Raw genomic sequence first — 25,832 nt, 5'->3', positions numbered from 1 at the left:
ACTCTTATCTGTTATTGTACATACATGTCAAAATGCACATGTGGTTAATTATTAGAGTGCCTCAGTTTCCTCTGCTGTTTGGTCACTGAAGGTCTTCATGTGAAGTACAGACCACACCGCCCCCTACCGCCCGCTGCGGAGCACAGCATTACCTTATATGGTGACTGTCCGGCAGCCAGCAGGCCCCGCCCCCTCCTGCGGGCTGCACCAGCGGATAGTTTCAGGAATCAGGATCAGTCAGTCAGCTGTGAGCGGACCCACCGACCAACCGCCAGACCCGGGACGGTGGCGGTGCAGCCCCGCAGGTCCTCACCGGAGCTTCACACGGTACATTCACCGGCCGACATGGACTAACAGCAGCGGACACACTCAGCTTCAAACCCGCGGTGAGTTCACCGACCGTCCGCGTGCGTTATAAATCAGTAACTCCAGCGCTGTGCCCGCAAACAAACTTGTTAGCTTGTTTGCTAACTTTGCAGTGATGTGAGCTAACGGGTTTAGCCGTTAGCACCACAGCCCTTCATTCAGTCAGCCGTGTGTGGACACGGAGAGACAAACCGCACCGTTACACTGCTGCTTAGGAGGTTTAAACTTTAAATGTACCGAGCTGAGGCGGATTAACCGGAGCCGTGAGAGTTCAAACACCAGGAGAGCTTTACTGAACCGGGTGCTAACTTCAGCTAACTTTATCCAGACGTTATCAGTAACGGTTAATATCAAGAACTCAAGTTATGACCGTTAGAGAACTGTTGTTTTCTTGTTCGTTAACTTTTAGGTTTTTAGCCGTAATTACAGCACCTTCAGAGTGACTCTGCAGATATATCTGTAACTCCTGTAGTGAAATCATTATTATTTATAAACATGTGGGTGTTAACCAGCAAATATAAACCTGAACATTACTTCTATCTACCTTTAAACTTGTGTTTCTCTTCTTTCTTTGCCTGTTTGTGGTTGTTTTTTGCTACCAAAGTGGACAGAAATAAAAATGGACCCAGACTTTGAAATAGATATTTTTTCTCCTGTGCAGGGCCGTAGCACCAGAGTGGGGGCCCAAGGCGTAAGAAGTCTCTGTGGCCCCCTTGGCCTTTCTCTCTGGATCCACCTCTTTCGCAGGCACCTTTTATTTATTTATTCATTTTTTACAAAGTCGGTTTGCTTTCTTTCCCTTACCTTTCTTTCTTTCTTTAGCTCCGTCTCCACCAAACCCTTTCAGTCCAGTACCATAGGAACCAACAGTAACCCTTCAGACATGGGGTCCGTCCCAAGTCTCTTAAATTACTGCTAGTTATCTTACCTAGCCAACTTTGCTAGCTGTTTAGCCCTTCATGTTTAAGAGACATGAGACGTCCTTTCCACTGAAGCGTCACATAAAGCGGCGTCTATTCCTGATGACGGCGGCACCGCTGGATCTGCTCCGTAAAGCAGCCAGTGTCTGGCGCTACTATAGGTACATCCCAAGTCTTATTATATTCGCTGACCAAAACAGTAGCCCCCCCCCCCCGCCGTCATGACTCAGGTCACACACTTTTGCATGTAGCAGGCGCACATCACCGACAGTCCGATGAACAATGCAACGGGTTGTGACTGAAATAAACCTAATTGCAACATAACAATCTTGCATGAAATATCATTACTCTTTGAAGTAGGTACGTGAATTACAGCGATTCATTGCAAAGAATGCATGTAACGGGTACTTACTCTTGTGCTGTTTCTCCGCTATCTCGTTCAAATGAGCCATATGTAGAGGGTGGGTATTTATGTGTCATGGCGTTCAGCTGAAAAACTCTTCCGGATAGGAAGCTCTCGACCATCCTAGCTCGTAGCTTCTTAAAGCTTGCTGCTAGCTCCTAGCGCTAGCTCCTCGCTGCACAAATAAGAGACTTGAGACGGCCTAGAGGATGGCGGACCTCGAGCGACTTCCGGTTCAAGCGAGGAGCTAGCAGTAGCACTATAAAAATAAGAGACTTGGGACGGACCCTTGGTACCTAGATCCTCGGTCTGTTCAGACAGTCCTCTTAAATGTGGGCGGGGTTGTTGTCACTCACTGCTCCGTCCAGCACTCGCTGTATTTCCTCATCAGCGGTGACACAGATGGAAGTCTGCACCTGGTTTATCGTCCACAGAACGAGGTTTAGGATGTGAGGATTAGAATATATGACCTTCACATAATCCGCTCCAAATTAATCTATATTTTTAAAGTCATTACTAAAAGTGTCCGGTACTGGTTATTTATATTATTGTGGCGTATTGATTATGAATACAGTCCATCTGTTGTAGGGCAGGGTGATGTGGAGAAAAATTAATATCCGGGTATTTTCAGGCTGAACGTTGATACATGATATATCTGTATTCTCTACATGTTCAGCTGTGAGTCAAAGCCACGTTTGAGATGTCACAAGCACTTTTATAAAAACAGTCTATGATCGAAATAAAATATAAAGACAGGGATTTTTTCCCTTGTTTGAAAATTTATAGCTGCACAATGTACATGAAAAATGATATCAATAAAAAGCAGGTCTGTACGTTAACTTTATGCACACAGCACTGGAGCTACAGAGGTTTAAAGGTTTGCAGCACAGGATGTAGGTTTGAAACAATTATGTGATAATGAAACGATGTGTTTCTCAGCAGTGGACAACACGTCCTGCCAGGAGCCTGTGTCCTATTGTTTCATCCAGTTGACGTCTATGTTGTGTTAACAGTTATAAGAACCACTCAGGTTAGTTCAGACAAGTGTTTGTAGAGGTTAGATGAACTTTGCTGATATCTTCCAGGTGTTTGTCTTCTTTAACGAGACACCTGCTGTGTTGAACGTGCTGAATCTGTGACTCCTGTGGAAGCTCTGCGGGTCAAATCCTCGCCGTGGTTTTTGTTTTCCTGGCTGCAGGCTGATTTAGCAAGCTGCTGCATTATTAATGTGTGACATGATTTCCATTCAGAGAGGCCACCAGCTCTGAAACTGGAGCCAGCTCAGCCTGCAGCATCTCTGCCGACTTGTTTCGGATGTAGATCAGTGTGTCTGCAGAGCTGAAATGTGACCAGGTGGTTTTTAAAAGTGACCTGGATTGTGGAAGAGAATGTCCCATTGACCTTTACTGTGGATATTCAGACAGAATAATGCTTATTCTCTCTGATCATTACAGGACATCAAGGAACATGTTCATTTTTATCTCTGCACATCAAGAATTTCAGAGAGCACTGATCAGGCTCAGTGAACCGCTCTCTGCAGATGTTCTATTGAAAAAAGACTCCCATAAAAATCTTCTCTCTCAAACTTTTCATTCTTTAAACGACTGTTTCAGTCACTTTAACATTTCTACACTGTTGTTACGTCTCGTCCGTCTCTGTGACAGCAGGCTTTTCATCCCGACTTTGACTGTCTGTTCAGAACAGAACACATCTGCCTGTCTTTCTGTATGAAGTAATTATTTTAGTAGTAGCAGTAGAGTACACTGTGTGCCCCCGTGTGTTCAGAAAGTACTCTGCGGGGGTGACTGGCTGCTGTCCCTCCAGGACCCTGAGGCGGGCAGGAAAGATTGTGGCCGACGCCTCCCAATTTGGACTCAGACTTTTTGAGTCACTGCCTTCTGGCAGCAGGCTGCAGTCCATCAGGACCAAAACCTCACACCACTATAACAGTTTTCTTTCCAACTGCAGCTGGTCTCATCACCAAGGCCCAGATGTCCCTGAACTGGGGTCTCGTCTTTAACCACTACATATGCACAAAAAAGGCACATTTTGGACACAGGAAAATGGCGACACAGATGGTGAGGTGGTGAATTGAAGCCAGATTATGGAAATTAGATGTGAGAGGAATCATTACGATGATCTCTCACACATTTGAATTCACCTTATGTCACATGTTTCTTGTTTATAAACATTCAGATAAGATAAGAGATAAGATAAGATACACCTTTATTGATCCCATAATTGAGAAATTCCAGATGCAGCAGTGTTGTAGACGATATGTCACCTTAAATCTCAAATCAAATCCTGCTCAGTATTTTATTAACGCTGTCTCATCACATTTCCAACACTGGAGCGCAGAGGAGAGGGTCTGGGTCGGACTATATGCTGCTGACACTCATGGTCAGCTGTGGAGCGCACCATGCACAGCTGGACGATGTCAGGCTGTGGCACGTGACAGGATTCAGGAAAGTTTGGCTTTCCTTTACCTGATGATAATAAGTGTCAATATACTGAGGCATTTTCACCTCAACTAACCAGGCTGACTGATGAAATTAATGTCATTGGTTGTTATACAACAGTTAGTTCCGGCCCTGCAATCTGATTGGTCGAGAGACAGTAAAACCGTGATGATATTGGAGTACAACATCACGGTTATTTCACTGTGTATGTATCACTCCGCCTCACAGCTGACTGCAATCAACAATCAAATCAAAACTGATGGTTAGTGTCAGTTAGGTCAGCAGTTGCGTTGTAGGCTAATTAATTCATCCACTGTCAAACAGCCAAAAATATGGATTTATTTCCTAAAATAAGTTTTGAATTGAACTATGAATGGTCATCAGAGGAAGATGAGGGAGAGGAGAAGCTGAATCCATCTGAGCACACATCCAGGTTTGTCAGTGTTTCATCAGCGGAGCTCAATGACTTGGAGAAAAGCAACATACTGTCAGATCAGAAGGCAGAGTCGGCTGTGCCTGTGAAGCGACAGTCCACCATGCAGTCACTTATTTCACCAGTTGCACAATTAATGGAAATGTGCAGATAAATGTGTATAAGAGTAAGTGCCTGGCACACCATGTCTGCGTTACATAGCAACGGTGACAGCAGAGTCTTGAGGGAACTATTTTTGTTGGCGGAAGACAAATAGTATGTTTAAATTATCTATTTTGTCCTCATTTTTCAACATTTCTTAATCAGCCTTGCTTATTTAACTGTTGAACTGTTGTATAAAAGCAATATCACACTCGAGCTCATGATGCTGTACTGTGATATTGTCACGGCTGTGATTTGGTCTTAGGCACGAGGCCGTAGGTGTGATATTGCTTAATTGAAGTCCTAACAATGTGCAGATATCACAAAGTATGATTTCAGTTTTCAGATAGTTTTTGTGTGTAAAATGTCTGCAGGGAACACAAGTGTGATGTCACTGGAGACACTGTGGTACTCTGCTTCTCACCCGGCACATCTTCATCACCTGCACATATGGACTGTGTAAATTAGCAAAGATGTCAGGGTGCAATTCTTCTTTTTTTGGCATCGACTTTCAGAGCTGACCTTTTACTGCACAACATGTACATAAAAAAAGATATAAAGTAAACAGCAGGGCTGTACGTTAACTTTGTGCACACAACAGTGGAGCTAGTGGGCGGAGTTAAAAAGTGGTTTTCCATCTGTCGGCCTTTCAAATGAATCTGGTGCTGGAAAATGATTTTAATCTTATTTCTGCAAAGAGCATGAACAGAGAGGCCGAGGAAGGGACGGAGACAGAGACACTTTGTCCTCATTACACACATCTTGTTTATGAAACATCTGTGTTGTCGCTGCATTTTTTAAACACATCTGTCGCCTGCATGCAGGCGCTGTCTCAGTGTCACACATTAGACTACAGCTACCAAGACGACAGGTGCTGCACTATGATCCACCTCACACACAAACTAGCAGCGCATCACTGTGCTGCACGTGTGCTGCTGCGCTCATTTCAGTCATCTCACAGACTGATGTAGTGTAGCACGTGCAGCGTACAGACCGATGTCACACTGTAGACTAATGAACAGACAGATTAAACAGAGGAGCAGCTCTGTGTCTCTCTGAGTGTTGGAGGACTGAATGAGTGAGGGGGGCGGAGAGTGTGAGAGAGGAGAAATGAAATTGCGTACTGGCAGGTGTACACATGGTTTTATAAATCAGAATATTTTTTGGCGTATGCACATTTCCTCATTTGTACGTATGCAAACTTTAGTGTGGATTCTCCACAGAGTTTTATAAATGAGGCTCCTGATGCTCATCTGATGTCATGTGTTACATCAACACACATCTTTACTGTCTCTCCACATGCACTTCTGCACATCTTCTCATCAATGTTTTGCACATTGCTGATCATTAACTGTTGATTTATGATGACTCTTCAGTCCCTCCCTCCCCCCCTCCCCCTGTAGTGGCCAGGCGGCGTCATGGCTTCCCGGCTGCTCGACCGTCTGAAGCGCTCGCTGTTTAAAGATGGCCAGGGGGCGGGACCTGAGCAGGAAGCGGCAGGCGGACAGGAAGAGGAGGAGTTTAAAGAGGACCACTGGGAGGCGGAGCTGGAGGAGGAGGAGGAGTGCGTGACCGATCGGCTCGGGGGGACGCTGTGCTTCGACAGCGGAGGAGGAGGAGCAGAGGATGGAGCCGAGGGCGAGGGGTCAGGGCTGGACAGTGACTCAGACTTCCTGGGAGAGTCAATGGAGGAGGGGCTGAGCAGCACAGGTGAGCTGCTCTGCTCATTCAACACATGCAAGAACGCTTTCATACACTTATGCTAAACTTGAGTTACTTTGCTCCGTGAGGTTTGTTCACACGACTGTTAAAGGTCAGATTATACAAACCGTCTTAACTTCACAATCTTAACAAGTATAACCTGTGTCTGTGTGGCTTCACACCCAGAAGCTTCCATATAAAGCTGCCTGTTCTGCTCCATGTATGGTTCCATTCAGAGCATCTCTAAGAGTAAAAAAAGGTCACACTGTGGAGCTCAAAGTCCTGCTGCTGGACACCAGGAGATGGAAACATCATTTGGCAGTCTCTTAGACAGCTAGGCAGCTTAGACAATGATTGATCCTCTCAAATCACCACCTATGGGTCCCAGAGACTCACTACATCAGTAGGGCTGGGTTACAATAATCAATTCATCCTATTGAAATCGATCTTCATTTGAATGACCCGATATCGATTTATTAAATGTGAGATTGATCTTTTATGCGCTTTTTCCCACGGGTGAGTCCAGCTTTAACCACGTTAGTCTCGCCTGTAGCAAACGGGCCGCCGTCAATGACCACGGTCTTGATAAGCTCCTACGTTACTGGTTCTTTTATCTGTAACTGTTAGTTGACATCGTTACTTTTTGGTGTATTTTATGATCATGCTGCAGCAGCCTCTCTGCTTTTATGCACACACAGACACACAAACACAGAGTGGAGATGCAGCAGTAGAGACAGAGAGGTGACGATAAGGGCCGTACACATGCGGTTGGGCGCTGGGTGCCACTCTTGTGCCTTTTCTGTGCCAGCTTCCAAGAGCATGGCGGCATCTGAGGTTGCTAAGCAACCTCTACAAGCATCACGCCAGGGCCACACTGCCCGCGGAAGCGCAGCGCACCGAAATTCTCTCGCGCGCCGGAGCACCTCTGTTCACATCAGACGCGCATTTCTCCATGCCGTCGACAAGTGATTCTGCTCCCAGCTCTTGTTTTTCACTGCCTGGCTTGTCAGATTCCCTCGCGGCTCGCGCAGAAAATAGACCAGACGCCGAACTGATCGCTGCAAATCGTGAGCCTGCCGCGGAGCTTCCCGGCGCGGCGCGGCCAGTGTGGACGACACAGTCGGTTAACATGGGCGCCGAAAGGAAACTGCCTTCTCTTCGCGGCGCTTCCGCGGGTGGTGTGGCCCTAGCGTCATATAGCCTATGTACCTGAAATCCTGAGGTCAGAGCTGATCTCCTTCCAGGAGCTGTTTATAAGTGTGTAGGCCTATCGTCTGTGGGACAGATGTAAAGCTCTGGGTAGCCCTGCACTAACATGATCAACGTCTCCGTGTTTATCAGACTGAATATTTACAGAAGAAGAGAAAGATATCTGTCGGCTGTGATTGGTCGGTCCTTATCACATGACATGTGATGCACGCTGCTGCGTTCCAAAAGTTGAACTCAGTTTATCTCAGGGTGCAGCCGCACACCCTGAAATGTAGGTGCTCAGGAATGTCTGTGTTATTTATTACTTCTACACTTCACTCAGTATTGCGATGTCAGGAATATCATTTATTTTATTGACAATTTAGATTTGTTTCCAGTCAGATACTGAGTTTATATTGTTACTGTTGCTGCTCTAGAAACATTTAGTTATAAAACACTCAGTTTTAATCCTGTTCTGAATTTATTATTCCTTGTAAAATTTACATTTATTAGTTCTCTGAGAATCTCTTTCATAATATAGTAACTGAAAAATCCCCAGTCGAATCGTATCGAATCGGGACCTTGTGAATCAAAATGGATTCGATTCAGAAAAGCAGCAGGGACACCCAGCCCCAGTGGAAAGGCCGAGCATATTCAGTGACAGATCAGTCATGGATTTAGTTTGTGCTGAATAGAAAGTGATGTTTACAGAAATAACTGTTGGATGTCACGACTTACTGTCACTGTCTCAGTATTGTCGTCAGTATTTTAAACATAAAAACCCCTCAGTCCAGCTCTGCTCATTGACTCTGCTTCTTACTGAATCTGAATCTGAAACCTTTCATCTAATAATCACCAAGAAACACACGTGTCGAAGATTAGCGTCACATTAGAGATGATGGTTTAACAGCAATAAATACTTAGTCACCTGACCTTTGTCTCACCTGTCTCGTGTAGACACCAGTCCTGTGGGCGTGTCTCCGGTTGGCCCCTCTGCGTCCTTCCTGCTGACTCGGCAGCTTCAGGAGAGCTGGAGGACCCTGCGTGGACTCGGAGGAGGAAGTCCCACCTCGGCTGGGAGGCAGCTGACAGACAACTTGCTGTTTGAGGTGACCGACGCCAGCGTGGTGCAGGACGGCTCCTCTAAATATGTGGTGAGTTCAAACAGCCGCAGGAAGGGTCAAACAGACTGTCACACGAACTGAAGCGGGACTTAAACTTCTGTGCTGAATCGATGGCGTACCTATGCCGGCGCAGAGCCTACACTGTAGCCTGACGTGCACCTCCCCCCAGAAATGTGACCAGTTGTAATGAAGCTGATTTGTGTACTTATTGTGACTAAAATTGTCTCTATTGAGCCATGTTTAATATGTGTTTAATGTGTGTTTTGAATAGGGCTGCCACGATTAGTCGACTAATCGACTATTAAAATAATTGGTGACTATTTTAGTAGTCGACTAATCGGTTTGAGTCATTTTTCATAGAAAAGCACTATAAAAGTACCCAAAATACTCTTACTGCAGCTTCTTACGTTGAAATATTGGCAGCTTTACACACTCTCCCATGACAGTGAACTAAAACCCTTTGGCGTGAGTAGGAAACAAGACATTAGATGACGTAATGTTGGGGTTTGGGCGAGACAGACCAACATTTTTCAACATTTTAACACATTATTCGATGAAATGATTAGTTGACTAATCGAAGAAATAATCGTCAGATTAGTCGACAATGAAAATAATTGTTAGTGGCAGCCCTAGTTTTGAATCAACTAAACTTTACAGCACTTCACAGAAACCTTTACACTGTCTAGTGTTTTGGAGGTGTAACTGCAGAGTGACACAGACACACCACCACACAAGTATAAATGCTCACAATGGTGTAGGTCACGTGCGTAGGCTCTGCGTGTCACAGAGTTGAGTCCTGTTGAACGCTATTAAAACAGCTGTAAATGATGCATTTTTTTAGTAATCTTAATGTTGTTTCTTCTTCCTGTGGATAGCAGCAACATGTGACACTCGAAGATATTTCCAGGAGTCCTACGAGGCTTTAATAGCTCAGAATGTTTCAGTGATCTGAAACGTCAGTGGGGAAAAAAACAAGTGTGGTGTCAGTCCCTGTGACTCAAAGAGTGAGGGCTTCTTCTAGAGTGGCCATTTTGAGATACACCTAGGGATGTAAATGTGTCTGTGTCTGGTTTACCACACACCACACAGCCCAGTCGCCTGACAACAATGTTGGCATTGTACGTCTGCAAACCACCAATGAGTTTTATTTGCATGTTTCATACGTCTCATATCAGTGTTTCTACAGTGAGGTAGTATTTGAGCTGCTGTTGTCGGGGATGGTGGATGGTGTGACACTTTGGTGAGAGGTCTGCCAAGCTGCAGACCACCGTTGGAGACCAATAAACAACAAAATGTTTTTTTTTGTGAGTCACAGCTGTGTTTCCAGCAGCTTTTTAGGCACCAGACATGGGTGGCTAAAAAACTGAGTTTCCTTCCTTCCAGTTTGGGCTTTCTTAGGTTAAAACATGATTTCCTAACTGTAACCAAATGTTCTCACAGTGAAACATATTTGTGGTTGTCATAAATGTAGAACGCCAACGGTCTGTTGTATTTACATTATTAAAACAGAATTGTGTCTTGTTTTGGGGGCTAGGGGCTTTTCATTTTGTTGACAGCTGACAGCAGAGAGAAGTCACCTGGAGACCGTCAATTAGAGATATTTATTAGGGTCTGGGCAGCTCTGTTGGTCCCTCTGTGACAGTGTTCTCCTCCTAATCTAACGTCCCATAATAATAAACAAAACTTAACAGGTCCAGTTCACACCAAGCTTGCTACAGAGCATCTTCAGACTGTCCTTTACAAACCCATGACACAGATTGTTGAATGATCAAGAATTCGTCACCATAAATGCCTGCTGCAAATCCTCACTAAATAAAGCTCCAGTGTTTATGGAAAAAAAGTGAAAGTATTTTGCCATCAGGGTAGATAAAGTGTTTTCAATTTCAGAGTTATAAGTGAAAAGTGAAAAATCTTTGACAGCATTTTGAATTCTGCCATCTTGTAACTTGTAGCAGTCAGTGGAAAAAAAACCCCCAACAACTTTAAACATCATATTTATCAGTTATGGATCAATCAGTCTTTATAAAAAAAACATCCCAGATGTTTCTATGATGTCGAAGTTTGCAAATCCTCATAATTTTGTCTTGATAACTGAATTTTTAAAACTGGTTTGAAATCTGCCAGTAAATACACGTACAGCTGTGATGCTGCACCCTGGTGGTCGGCTGTATCATAGTGTGGAGTCACCTCTGAACAGTGGTAAAGCAGCTCAGCTTGATAACAACCTGCCATTGATGTCCTAAAGGCTGTGAGTGCCTGCTCAGACGTTGTGCTGTGTGGGTTAGAAAGACATGATTTAAAAATATTTCAAGGATTATTGATATTTTTGGCCTGGAAAGTTCTTGTGATGGTCAGTCAGTGAGAAACAAGCTTCAGTTTTGTCATTGATTTGAATTTATTCACGGCTGTCAGCTGCTGCAGTTGCTGTGAACTGATCAAAAAGGTCACGACTGATCATGAACGCACCACTTCAGCAGACACCTGTCAGTCTGCAAAACTATTTAAAAGTGGACTTCCTACATAAATTCTACATGAGAGAGAGAGAAGTTATGAAGCCTCTTGTTCTGCATTCATCAGTTCAAAATTTGAAGCCCAGACACACCCTGACCACACAGGAAGTCTTCAGCAAAGTGGTTTTAAAAAAATAGCTGCTCAAGAACGTTCAGAGGAAACTCAGCCTGTTTGTCACTGTCTCTCCCCAGCTGTACACCATCCACGTGATCCAGTCTGGCGGCAGCGATAAGACTCCAGCCATCATCACACGCCGATACTCCGACTTCCAGCGGCTCCACGCTACCCTGCGCCGTAACCACGGAGACCAGATGGAGCGTGTCTGTTTCCCACGTAAGTAGAGGTTATGTCATCTGTCTTAATATTATGGTCTGTAAACTGTCCCGTCTACGGGACCTCCTAAGGTGATTTTTGATGATTAAAAAAACAGCAGCTGTATTTGTTCTTTAAGTGGTTGAATCATACGACATACTGTTCAAAAGCTACACTCCTCACGGTGCCATTGATGCTGACCATCTCAAAATACAACCACCACCACAGGCTCAATAATCACTTCTGTCAGAGAAAACCAGTTATAACTCACCTATGCAGCATCATCATAATCCACAGATCCATATCATCCAGACAGAATCACAGCTCCCATTATCTTTCTCACACACTGACAACAGTCCAGATGATCTAAATCCAGTTAAATATTTAGTCCTAACACATTATTACATCCACAGATATCCACCAACTGCTGTTGCATCGTTTCAAACATTCATATCTTCCAGTGCTGTTTTCTATGGCCACAATAGCCAACCGGAGCCTGAGCTGAAGGAACACATTTCCTGTAGTTACTACGTCATCAAACCATGTGATGTTTGGTATTGCCGGATTCAGGAAACTCTCGACTTTTCAAAATAACATTGTTTTTCTTTTATTTATTATGTATTTGGCACCAGAGCAGCCTAAACACACAAAGTCCAAAATCATGATGAGTGGTGCCAAGTCATGTCATGCCGTTTTTCGACGGGAAAAGTTAAAGGATTACTCACGATCTTATGTGGAGCTGTTAGCGGGGACTTAGCTGGTTTATAAAAGGTAAGAGTCTCACTCCTACCACTATTTTTGGCTGAGATACACCGTCTGGAAAGTGGGATCATAACTTTCATGTTTCATATGGCTTTATTTGGTGATATTTTATGGTGTTTCTGTGTCATAAACAACATCAGCTATCATAATCACACCTGATTTCAATAAGGTACAATGTTTGAAGCTGGCTGAGTGTTGTTTGATCACTGATAGTACTGTTTTGAAGCCGAGTGACGGTGTTGTCATTTGGAGCTCCGCCTGGATCTTTTCATGGTAAAAACACTGTAGAATGGTCATACTTTGAGCAGTCTTCTTCAAATTTGAAACAAGTGTTCATTGATAGTGTGCCTACAGCCCCACAGTGTCATTTACCTGCTCAGATGAAGCCACAGACAGTTATTCATCCTGAAACACATTTTGTATTTTATTTTAGGCAAAATCTTAAGTTTTTTACTGATTTCAGAGGCCCATTACTCTGTCTCTGTATCACCTAGAGTGTTTCTGACACTTTCACAAGAAACTTCAAGGAGTTTTCTTGCTGGCAAGACCTCATGCATGCATGCAGTCAGAGCGGTTCAGAAGCTACAGTCATTTTAATTTGGGTATGTCATTTTAGGTGTTTCTGACACAAAATGGGGGTGGAGTACAAGAGGTTTTAAAGAGTCAGCGATTGGCCAACCTCACCTGAGGATTATGGGTCTTATAGTCAGTGACTCTTTTAACCACTTTGTTGTCACCACAGACTGTTATACATGTACAGAAATGATAAACAAACGGAAACAGTCTTTCTCATCAGATGAGATTTCTAGCAGTGTTTGTATAAACAACAAGCTCCTCAATAGACATTTCTGTCTGTGTTTATTAGTCTTTCACTCATGTTCACAAATTCAGATCATTGTTTTACTGTCTTGTTTTAAAAAGCACGTCGACACAACCTCAGAAAAAATATGTAAAATGTTTATTTTCTGTGATATTGTTATCCACTTTGAATTTGGACAATGTGATGCTTCATGGTATGGTCCCTCTGTGTTTTCAAACTAATACCTCCCAGTTCTAGTCATCTGCAGCATCAAGAAAATATTCAGACAGAGACAAAAACATTTTATCTCAGTGTGTTGAAACCATTAACTCAATGTTGGGAAAATCTTCAGTGTTACCTTATAAAATGAGACCATGCATGTATATATGTACTAAAAATGGAGCAAGAGCAGCTTTCAGTTTACTTTGGGTATGACTTGAAGAGGTGTTTTAGGTGAATTTTACAGAAAGGTCAGAGAGGCACACTGGTGACGAGGAGCCTTGAATTCGCCAGCGTTAGTGACAACATTGAAAGCATTAAACTGTTTACTGCAGCAGTTAGAAATTGTGCAGTCTGTCTCTGAAGACTAGATGTTAATCCTAGATTTGCGAAACTCTTGCGAAATATTCGTGTCTTGCCGTTTTATGGTGTGACAGTGCTGTGGTTTACCCTGGAAATCCAGAGTTTTCGCGAGAGCACAATTTGAATTTGCTCAGCGAGTCACTCTGGCAATCAGTCATGATGCTCATTATCCATGCCAATGAAACCGAGCTGCAGCAATCATATTGGTGTATCTGATATAGGCGGGCCAGAGGCGAGCTAAACAGATGACGACAGCGCTGCGACGACGAAGTCCGGAATCAGTCAGTAAACACTGCAAGATGGCTACGGATGAACACCAGTTGTTTGAAACGGCTTTGGCTGCTACAATGAATGAGTTAGACTTGGCTTTTTCTCTAAAAGAGGAACAGAAGACGGCGCTCGAATCTTTCCTTTGCAAGAAGGACGTTTTTGCTGTTTTGCCGACCGGATGGATCAAGAGTCTAATCTACCAGTTAGCTCCGTAGATAGCTAAGCTCTGGATACATCACCCCGTGTATTGATTGATTGACAATCGTGATTGGTCGTAGTGTTATCCAGTTGCGTGCAGTGATATTTACAAATGCATGCTTGGTGCCGCCCCTCAAGTTGGATTTCCAGGCTAACTGTGGTTAAGGTCTGGTTAGGTTTAGGCACAAACAGCACTTGGTTATGGGATAATGGTTTGGGCTAAAATGATCACTTGAAACACGGAACATGAAATTTTGTGGACATTTTTGTGACTCATCTGCACAGGACTGTTAAAATTCACTGATAAAACACTGTAACCCCAACACTTCCTTTTTTAACCTCTGCAGGAAAGAAGCTGCGCAGGAACTTCACGGCAGAGACGATCGCCAAGCGGAGCCGAGCATTTGAGCAGTATCTGTCTCACCTGTGTTCCCTGTCGGCCCTGCGGGGGGCGCTGTGTGTCCGACAGTTCTTCTACCTGACTGACCTGCAGACCGGACAGCTGCTCATCAGGTAACTGACACACTGACAGAGATGATTGTCTAAACCTCTGACTACTGGATGAGAAGATGGATCTGACACAAGTTCAAATGATCAAAATTATCAGTCAGATTATCAGACTGATAATCTTTATGTTTCTCAATGCGAGTTTCTGCTTTTCTACATTTTCTAACTTTATAAATTAAACACCTTTAGGTTCATATAAACTCGAGCAGGTGGCAGAAGACGGCAAAATGTATTTTTCTGTGACGTAGCAGCAGTAGCTGGATGTTTGAAGACCAGGTATCTAAATCCGCCACCTGGCTGATACGCTTCGACTCTACGTAGTAAAAATCTGTAGAAATGTGTCTTCGACTTTAGTTGTCAGATCTTCATCCACCGCCGCTGTGATTTGAATTCCTCTGACTGAGCTTAACAGCAACTCAACAAACTACAGCTTGTATTAGGGTTAGATGACAAAATACCCACTCAGTGGTCATCTGCCTGTCGGCCCCGCTGATCTCGGCTGTGTGTTCTAGTTTATCTTCAGGATCCTGAAGGAAGTCTCCAGTAATTTTTCAACCAGCCCACATTAGCTCAACGACCAGTGATTGCCAATATATTTACGCACTTCATTCAGACTGAACAGAAACAAAATAAAACTCACAAGAACTGTTGCGGTCAGTCTTTCCAGTGTTCCAACAGTTACCATCTCTGGTTTGGAGTAAATCCTTAATTCACAGAGGAAGATGTGAAATGCTCCACACGCTGTATTTCCCCACTGTCTCTCTGCTGACAACAGAGCGGTGGCCCTCACTTGTTCTTCAGAAGCAGAAGCAAAATAAAATGACTAAAATTTGCACAAAAGACTGAAACAACCGGCGATGCACTGAGCCATCTGCCGTTTTGTTCATCCAGCACACATCCACCCAGGTGAGGAGTAAAACTGTCATTCATTGTGAGGTAGACGGGCTTTTACACTCGGTGGCTCACGTTAGCGCAGTGGCTCTTTGGTTGTCGTCGGCTACAGCATCCACCAATACATGCATCCCACACTTATAGTCACTGCAGCAGCATATCTCAGTTTCTGTTGGCATCAGAGGAAAATTTGAGTGAAGGTCCCAGCAGTCAGGGTTTGCTCTCACTTTGTATCTTGAATAATTATCTAAACCGCTGCACATTCTGAATTATTGACAATAAATATCGTCGACCCTTTGACCTGTAATTTAAGATGCAAATGATTTGTTGAAAATAAGGTTAATGTTGCTCTTTAGGTTTGTTTGAATCTTTTTATTCCAGATGAATAAAGGGGGCGGTCTTTATGATGTTCGTGAAGCTTCAGTATTTTCAGGTGTTTTGAGTTTTGTATTGTCTTGTTGAGGGTCGGACGTTACCAGGAGGCCTTGGGTCCGCTGCTCAACGCCAAGAGACTGCAACACAAACTGGGCTGGGCAAGTTACTATGACAACCAGGCTCAGGCCCCGACCCCATCCTCCTCCCATTGGTTCTTCACCCTGGTGGGACTGTCGAGCTGTTTCCAGGAAGTGGACCAGCTGGAGGAGGCACGGGATCACTGTGACCTCGCCCTCCGTGTCCTGACCCCCGCCGAGACTGACACAGGGGGAGACAGACCCCTCCCACTCCAAGATAAGCCTCGCCCACTGACTGAACAGCACGACTCATCAAGACGGCGCCCCGACAGGCCACACCCCCTCCTGTTGCCGTTGTTACAGGCGGTGGTTCGGCTGTCGTGGCAAACAGGAAGGGACAAGCGGCAGTGGGAGGAGCTTCTGCAGCACCTGGAGGAGCAGAGGGCGGGGCTAGACAATCAGCCAACCATCAAAGAGTTTTTGGTCAAACACAACCTTCTGGAGAGCGAGGGGGAGGGCTAGAACAACACACACACACACACACACACACACACACACACACACACTGCAGAGTACAATCACTACACTGCAACACGAGTGTTGCCGCCACTGTCTGAAAAAACATCAGAGATTTTGGGAATAAAGTGATGAGAAAATGTTTCTCTTCTCTTCTTAAAGTAGAACTTCTTTCCTCAAAGTATTTCCACTTTGTTTTCAGTGTCTCTGATTTTGTTTTCTAACAGTGGCTGTGACGCTCCGTCAGCATCATCATGTGATCAATCATCCTTTAAAGCCTTAAACCGGTTCAGTGATCACAAACACTCAGATGCTTCAGATCAGGAGGTTTCCTGTTTTTATTCCAAAGTGTGGGTCGCTCTGACTTCACAATAATCCTTAAAAAAAGACAGATCTGCAGCCGTATTCACGTATTGTACAATTGTTAGGAGTCAGTGTTGTGATGGTCTACGAAAATTCATAAAGGGAGAATTTTGTCAAACAGTTTCCCTTTAAACTAAATCCAAGTAATGAAAAGCTACCTGCAAAGCATGTTGGCACTGAAAATGGTTTAAAACTATTTTACAGTTTGGAGAAAGAAATCTGAAATATATAAATCCAAATACATGAATATATAATGTGTAAGGCTTTGGAGAGCAGAGGAAAACACAGGGTTCTATCTGTGTTCACCAGCTTGCAGTATTATTCTCTGCTGCCTTTGCTTGTTTATTGCTGTATTTCTGCCACTCAGTCCCTCCAGGATGTTTTGATCGCAGCAATTAATGCCAGGTTCACGCTACACAACATCAGCTCGGCATGGCATTGACCAGTATCGGCTCGGATCATGAATGACAATGACTGTCCTGTGCAGTAATCCATCGTTTTATCTTGTGTAGTTTGTCATAGCAGACAACAGCTAACGCCATGTTTAGGACGCCTCACGATGTCCCGACAGAAAGTCTAACATGTTTGATTTTCTTTTTGTCTTCCACGACTTCTCCCGTCACAGTCGTCACTTTGACCAATAGGAACACAGAGCGATCTGCTGCCATGGAAACTGTACGACAACAACAACGCAGCCTTTGAGATATTTCCTGTAGGGACGTTAGCACACAGAGTAAAAAAGAAACAGCAGAGGCACTTTATCAACCCGCTGAGTACTGCCATTAGCATCAAGCTAGCAAAGAATGTTCTTTCTTCATAATGGAGGATATAAAGGAATCAAACTCACAGATAGTGTCTGGGCCTTTACTCAGCACAGCTGCAGAGGCTACCAGCTGCATCTCTAAGACACTACATTAGAAACAGGATGTCATTTTTCTTCTATTTTTAGTTTAATCCGCTCCTGTTTGTCCTGTTAAATTTAATGCGTTGCGCCGTCATTTCAAACGCAACACTTCCTGTATCAGTTTTAGATTAACTGATCATTTCATTTTTTTTATGTGGTACTTAAAAGGTAGCTCCACCCATCTGGTGACACTTTTTACGGTACTACAGTAACATTACTGCTGGGACATGAACAGACACATAGACTGAAATAATGGTAGTAACAATAATAAAAAACCGGACGAGAATAATCCGATGACGTCACACATATTGTGAAAGACGACCAGCGATGATTGGTCGTGGACCAATGTGTAGTGTGTCATGTCTGTCGGCCAAGTCACGGCAAGATTTTATGACTCCACAGTCGTCTAATCTGACATAGTGACTGTCTGCATGGATAAAAATGTTTAGTAGTCTGAACCCAGCGTAACCCAAATCATCCAATTTAGTGCACAACTTGAACATATATTTGTTTAAAACAGGTAAAATCTCATTTCAAAGTGGAGCTGTGTGCAGCTTATCGATTCATTCAGCCCCCCTCTCTGTTTATCATGAAACTGCTGCTGTTCCTGTGACAGAGACACACAGTGACAGGGCTAACTGTTAGCATCACACAGCTAACGTTACTCAATGTTTATTAACAGCTTTAATGACGGGCCTCCAGTGCTGCGTCAAACTGCAGCAACAGCTGATCGTCACTGATCACCCCGCCATCACAGATAGATTCTAATTCTGTGAGAAACACTGAATGCTCATAATGTGCTTCAAACCTGTGACGGCATTGCAACGGTTTTTGCAGTTTTCACTTGCGTCTGCAAAAAACTGCCTGAAAACATTGTTACATGAATCTCAAGTTGTGAGAAAAGCTGCCATAAAATCAAACATGTCGGGCCGCAACAATTGCAGTGAAATCCTGGAGGGACTGAACACCGCCACCTGTAGGTCAGTGGGATCGTGTGAAACTATTGGCAGGACTGTGTAGCAGGTCCCATGTACATTGAGTCCTCGAGACGAACAAAACAGGGACCACATGACCTGCAGTGCAGGTACAGGTCAGAAACTATATATAAAGAATGTAAAGGCGATGGCATCAGCTGTAGATTAAACAGCAATAATCAGTTCAGTGGTGAGACAATCTTCAGTAAATAGTTTATCACAACTGAAAGAAAGATATTACACCTGAGGCATCTCCAGCTGCTGCTCACCTGAATGCACAGCTGTGACTCCACCTTTGGGTTTATCACCCTGTAGCACTTTTATAAAACTGTGCCCAGAATGTTTGTGAACACGGCCAGGATTATTTACTGAATATACTTTTGCTTTTATTAAGACTACAGTATAGATTTGAGGAACAAACTTATTTTGTTGCACTTTTTTGAGTCATAAAGCAGCACTGGGATGTTTTCACCTGCAGCGGACAGTTTATATGAAAATGTTGCCAGTATGTAATATTCAGCAGTTACACTGCGTTCACGTGGAATCAGGCAGACGGGACACGGAAACAGATTCTGGATGACACGGGGAAAAACAAACAAACAAACAAACAAACAAACAGTCTGACAGAATTGCAGGACCAAGCGGCCACCTCCAGGGTTTATACAGACTGTGGGCAGGATGGTAAAATGAAACATGCATGAGGACACGTTGCCATGGTGAGGTCATTTTGTTTACAAAGACTGAAATAAAAAGCATTAAATAAAATGAATTATATAATTTTCCAGTAATGTCCAGATCAGGTGTGTTTTCTCCCTGTGTGAGGGACAGTGTTACTACAGTTACTGAGAAACAATATGTAATTAAATTACAGTTACTGATCAAGATGTTGGTGATTACAATGGAGTTACATCCAGATATATTCTCTTGGTTAAGGAGTTTAAATGTAACACTCATTCTGCTGCTTTGCATCTTTTCACCTGGTGAGGAATGTTTTCATTTTTTATTTTTGTGGGCATATTTCTGGACAGCGCAGGTCAGCAAAGCCGTCAAACAAATTTGAGTTGAAATTTGTGCACTTACGTTTTTAGGATTATTTCTGCGACTTTAAGGCCCAGTTGAAAACATTTGTTAGAAAAGTAATCAAATGTTACTTTGATGAAGTTATTAAAACAGTTACTTTAGTTGTTACATTTTTAACAGGGTAACTAGCAATCTGTATCTGATTACATCTCAAAAATAACCGTCCCAACACCAGTGAGGAAGCTGCATAACATCTGATTGTAAATTCTGTCATGGAGGACGATAAGAGTATTTAGATTTTGAACGGCAGTGTCATCTACCGTTAATGTTGCCGACGTTCTCGCCTCATTTTACCGTCCTGCTCTCGCCCGACAAAATGATTTCTGGTTTGCTTTGTACCGTCTCCCTGACTGCACGTGAACGCAGCATTAGAGCGGCATTAAATTGTCAGTCTTTCATGGCAACAAACATTTTAGTCATTACTCCAGCACTCAGTCAGCAGGTTCATGTTTTAAAGACGAATCTGCTGCTTTTCAGTGATAAATGTGGTGTTTTACGTCACTATGGAGACCTGTGGTTTTAGAGGGTCTGGAGTGAAAGACTGGAAAAGGGATGAAAGTAGATGTGAGGACTGGATTTACATCAGCAGGGAAACATGAAATGTGAAACCCTGGTGTGAAACAAGAGATGAATAAGGGACGAGACAAAGTCAGGAGCACGTTAATGACCTCACACACACACACACACACACACACACACACACACAGGGAAAATGATAAAGCAGTGAATCTGATGGATAAATTGAAAGAGACTATGCACACATTCACATTCATGCATTCATCCTGTGATCACATCAGATCAAGCTGAAGCTGCTGACTGGAGCAAACTGTTCACATCACTCCTCCGCTCTAAAAAACAATCAGGATGTGAGAATGATTTTTTTTATCCTCCACTCAGTGACCGTTGAGATGCTGCATGAGCACGACCAGCTGAAAGCACTATACAAGTACAATATGCACAGTTACAAGTAATATTCATGTTATATTCAGCCTCACTACAGCGCCTTCTTCACAGCAGCTGCGCCGCCTCCTGTTTCTGCATCCTGACGCTTTGCTGACTAAAGACTTTGAATGAAACTACCAGCACTCTGCTGATGACAGCGGCACTGCTGTGACTGTTGATAATTTTACAAGCTGTTTTAGACGAAGCTGCGGAGCGCCCAGGGATTTCAAATCTTTTATATTTAATTTTATAAATATTAGGCCTTAGAAGTCATTAAATAGTTATACATTTAACTTTGTAAGGTTTAAATTGCCACAGATTTGATCCAGTTTCATTCATTCATCTGTTCTTTTTGTCAAAATGAGTTGAATTTCTGACATTACAAATCTTTAAAGCTCCAGTGTGTAGAGTTCAGGGGGATGTATAGGGACAAATAATATAATCAGTTTGTTTTCAATGAATGTACAATCAGCTGAAAATAAGATTTATTATGTTCCCCTTACCTCAGAATGAGACGTTTATGAGAGAGACAGCCTGAGAGAGCATTTATGGCGCAAATAAAAAGAGATGATTAATCATAACATCAGTCCTAAATTTGGTTAAAATGATCTTGAAAAGGTTTTAAAAAGAATTTAATAGAAGTTGTGTGTATCGAGTTTACAGTTTGCCCTACAAGCACTTTTATTCTGAAGGTCAGAGGATGTTGTTCTCATGAATACAACCTGACTGTGTGCACATTAATCACTCGCTCAGTACAGATTTTAACCCCCGGGGCTCCAAACAAACACAGCATGTTTGTTTCTGTACTTTCAATGTGAAAACATAACTGCTTATTATTAATGAGAGGCTTTTATGCCTGAAACCCCAAAATCACATGACAGAGCACTACAACAGATACTGTATTCAGACACTCCATGTTTTTGCTCAGAGATGTTTTATTGACGAACGTTAACAGTTAAATGTGGAAAATTATTAAAGGCTGATTCCAATAATTTAATATTTTACAGACACGAAAAATAAAAGATTCAATAAAGGATCTATGGAAGCCCATTTCTGCCAAAATCCTTTCAGTAATTATGAGACACCTTCTCATAATATTATTACATTATATATTATTAGAATATTATTATTTTTATCTCAAAATAAAGACTTTGTATTTAAATATAATGACTTATTTATCTTGAAATAATATTACATAGTATTTTAGTATTTCAAAATAATTACTTCATATCTCAGAGTAATAAGAAATGATAGGAAGTCATTATTTGGAGAAAGTTTCTCATTTTAATAACTTAGAGGATTTTTTTTCATCACAGGCAGAAATGAGTTTGCACAGATTCAAAGGGCCTCATGTGAGAACACTTGTTTTTAACACACGGTCAGTTTTGCTCAAACAAATGTTCAAGTGTTCGTGAGGAGGTTTGATCATTAGCACACTCGCCACCCTCACATTGTAATGTAAAGCTACCTGTTCATTTGTTGTCAGATTGCATTGACAGAAATTATAATGTTTCATTTTTTATCATAGTTTAGGCTTCATATTTATTCCATTTCATTGAAATTGTAGTTTTGTTTTTCCCGAAGAAGTTAAACCATCAGTCCGTGACTCGTACGACAGCTTGATTATTCTCTTCAGTCATTCGTACGTGCTGCTCGCAATCTGTTGGTAGAGGAGGCTCCTGCATGAAGCCCAGTCTTTGCCATAACAGAATGATCCTGCTAGAAAACAACAAATCTTTGAGCTGTTCAATGAATCTAATGACCACAAACCTCTGAGCTGTGGCCTGTTTCTAAGTGTGCTTTCATTTCAGTGCTGCATGTTTGAGAAATCCTAAGTAACTCTGATCTGAGTGACTAAATGTTTACATGGTCGCTGCAGAAATGTTTGAAACAGTTTGAAAAGAAAAGGTTTTAAAGGGATAGTGCACCCAAAAATGTAAATGCAGCCATTATCTACTCACCCATATGCCGAGGGAGGCTCAGGTGAAGTTTTAGAGTCCTCACATCACTTGCAGAGATCCAAGGGGAGAGGAGGTAGCAACACAACTCCACCTAATGGAGGCTGACGGCGCCCCAGATTCAAACGTCCAAAAACACATCATTGAAACCACAAAATATCTCCAAACTTCACCTGAGCCTCCCTCGGCATATGGGTGAGTAGATAATGGCTGAATTTTCATTTTTGGGTGCACTATCCCTTTAAGTTTGAAATGAGTTCATTTCTTCACATACAGTTTCTGTGAATCGATCGAAATGACACAAACGTCTTGTCTTTTTGTAAACTCCATTTAAAGGAATTGTTCAGGTTTTTTTAAGTGGAGTTGTATCAGTCATTTTCCACAGTCAGTATGTTACTGACAGTAAATGTCGGTCGACACGTCCTCATCAGGCTGGAGAAACGAGCTCAGCTATGTGCTGCTGTCAGCACCAAAATGGATTTTACACGCTTAAAAAAATCAGTATCAATTTAAGTGTACACTATATTTAGAATATTTTCACTGCTTCACCTTTTCATCAGACAGCCGGTTCTCAGTTACCAATCTGTGCTGCCACCAGACCCCATTTAGAAAAAACAGCAGTTTAAGCTGGCTGAACTGAGGAGCTGCTGGTCTACTGCTGCTTCGATCACTTAGTTAGTGTTATTGTGTGACTGTGGTGAATCTGAACTAACCCTTTAAAACACCAAAGTCACACAATAACACAAACTAACTAACTGATGGAGGCAGCAGTACACCAGCAGCTCCTGTGTTCAGCGATGTTAAATTACTGTTTTCTCTCAAAGAGAGCAGCTTCATTTTCCCGTCGGAAATCACTGTCTGACTGCAAGGTTAAAATGTTCTAAATATGGCCGACACTTAAACTTATAATGATTTTTTTAGTTGGATAAAATATGTGTCATTGTTGGCCCTGTCCACAACAGTACATTACTGAGCTTCTGTGTCGGACTCCTGTCTGCTTCTCCAAACTGGGGCGTGCTGACTGACATCAATAAGTAACTCATGCAACCCCACTACAAAAAAATCTGATCTATCCCTTTAACCACATTCACCTGCTGAGAATCAGAGGACCGATGAGGTGTAACATCAGAATCTTTGACTAGTTTTGTGTCTGTCATGTTTCAGTCGGCGGTTCGGCTGCATCTCCACTGAGTCCAAACCAAATTTAAGCTCCAGTTTACAACAAACAGCAGTCGACTCGTCTGTTTCCTCCTCGTCCATTCTTCAGATTTCACTTCCTCTCAGTGGAAATGCAGCCGTCTGTCTGTGTGGATGTAGCAGCACTGCTTCACAGAGCGATATACAAGTATATTTTCAAGTGTATTTTATGGAATAAATTTGTTACAAAGTTCAGATTTCTCTTTGACTGTTTCTTCATGTTTAACCTTCATTTCTCTTTGGATGGAGTCGGGCTGCAGTTTCCACCTGCTGTGAGTCTGAAGACGCATCATGGAGTTTTGTGTGAGACATGAATCTGATAGTGGATATATAAGGGCAGTCATACATTTATTCTTTTTATCTTGGAAAAGACAGTCTTGTTTTTATTAATTTATTTTTCAGTTTTATTCAGGTGAAGATTTTTTGTTATTGTTACTGTTCAATTTAAGTTGCATTCAAGCGCCCCAGTTATCATCACACTACATTTCTGCACTATGAATATTCTCTTCATCCATCACAGATGCCCTGCGTTTGGAGGTGCAGAAGTTATTGTTGCAGTCGTGTGTTGTCTTGTTGTGTACAACATCTATCTACAAACTGCTGCATCACCTGGAAGCTCCCATTTTAAACTTAACCATTAATGACCTGGAGTCTCCCGTATCGTTTACTGAAACTATGATTTTATGTTACAGCTCAGTAGTGTGATGAACATATCAACAACAGCTCCATAACGTTAGAGTGTCCCTGTACGCCGTGACAATAAGCCTGTTTACACCGGGTATAAACATATGTTATGGTGATCCACTCTCAAGTGAACAGCTGCGACACATCGCCATTCACACCTGTGTCATCATGCGTCTCCAGCTGACCACTTCAATCAGTCAATCAATCAATCAATTTTATTTATAAAGCCCAATATCACAAATCACAATTTGCCTCACAGGGCTTTACGGCATACGACATCCCTCTGTCCTTATGACCCTCACAGCTGATCAGGAAAAACTCCCCAAAAAACCCTTTAACGGGGAAAAAACGGTAGAAACCTCAGGAAGAGCAACTGAGGAGGGATCCCTCTTCCAGGACGGACAGACGTGCAATAGATGTCGTACAGAACAGATCAACATGATAAATTAACAGTAATCCACATGACACAATGAGATATGTATATATATATATATATATATATACAGTACAGGCCAAAAGTTTGGACACACCTTCTCATTCAATGCGTTTTGCCGTGGTCCTGCCAGATGCCTCCTGCTGCTGCTGCCATCATTAGTCATTAGTCATACTTCTACTGTTATTATACACATATGATTATTGTCACACATGTATACTGCCAGATATTAATACATACTTTCAACATATTGTACCACAGTAGCCAGAACTATAACTATAATATTATTACTTTCAATAATAATTGTTGTAAGCTATAGTACAGGCCAAAAGTTTGGACACACCTTCTCATTCAATGCGTTTTCTTTATTTTCATGACTATTTACATTGTAGATTCTCACTGAAGGCATCAAAACTATGAATGAACACGTGGAGTTATGTACTTAACAAAAAAAGGTGAAATAACTGAAAACATGTTTTATATTCTAGTTTCTTCAAAATAGCCACCCTTTGCTCTGATTACTGCTTTGCACACTCTTGGCATTCTCTCCATGAGCTTCAAGAGGTAGTCACCTGAAATGGTTTTCCAACAGTCTTGAAGGAGTTCCCAGAGGTGTTTAGCACTTGTTGGCCCCTTTGCCTTCACTCTGCGGTCCAGCTCACCCCAAACCATCTCGGGGGTTTTGGGTTCAGGTCCGGTGACTGTGGAGGCCAGGTCATCTGCCGCAGCACTCCATCACTCTCCTTCTTGGTCAGATAGCCC

General features: G+C 42.7%; 1 protein-coding gene across 2 annotated transcripts; it reads left to right on the top strand.

The window, feature by feature from the left end:
- Positions 1-219: 219 nt before the first annotated feature.
- Positions 220-24,148, top strand: snx21 (sorting nexin family member 21). 2 transcript variants are annotated; one of them, XM_049580289.1, is made up of 6 exons: positions 220-386; positions 6,126-6,432; positions 8,569-8,765; positions 11,438-11,579; positions 14,517-14,682; positions 16,031-24,148. In XM_049580289.1, the coding sequence occupies exons 2-6, from the start codon at positions 6,141-6,143 to the stop codon at positions 16,539-16,541; spliced, it is 1,308 nt and encodes a 435-aa protein (XP_049436246.1). In that variant the 5' UTR covers positions 220-386; positions 6,126-6,140; the 3' UTR covers positions 16,542-24,148. The 2 variants fall into 2 exon arrangements, with proteins under 2 accessions (XP_049436246.1, XP_049436244.1); XM_049580287.1 differs by having other exon boundaries at positions 221-386; positions 6,099-6,432.
- The last annotated feature ends 1,684 nt before the right edge of the window (positions 24,149-25,832 follow it).

The sequence above is a fragment of the Epinephelus fuscoguttatus genome, linkage group LG7 (genome assembly GCF_011397635.1).
Source record: "Epinephelus fuscoguttatus linkage group LG7, E.fuscoguttatus.final_Chr_v1".
In the NCBI taxonomy this organism is placed as follows: Eukaryota; Metazoa; Chordata; class Actinopteri; order Perciformes; family Serranidae; genus Epinephelus; species Epinephelus fuscoguttatus.
The sequence above is the reverse complement of the archived record's forward strand: the minus strand, read 5'-3'. Positions and strand labels throughout refer to the sequence as shown.

What these genes read in the sequence shown, in the direction of transcription:
- snx21 (XM_049580289.1), top strand. Translation starts at nt 6,141, where the DNA reads ATGGCTTCCCGGCTGCTCGACCGTCTGAAGCGCTCGCTGTTTAAAGAT. An exon ending in GGAGGGGCTGAGCAGCACAG is followed by an intron (nt 6,433 to 8,568) that starts GTGAGCTGCTCT and finishes TGTCTCGTGTAG; the next exon opens with ACACCAGTCCTGTGGGCGTG. An exon ending in ACGGCTCCTCTAAATATGTG is followed by an intron (nt 8,766 to 11,437) that starts GTGAGTTCAAAC and finishes GTCTCTCCCCAG; the next exon opens with CTGTACACCATCCACGTGAT.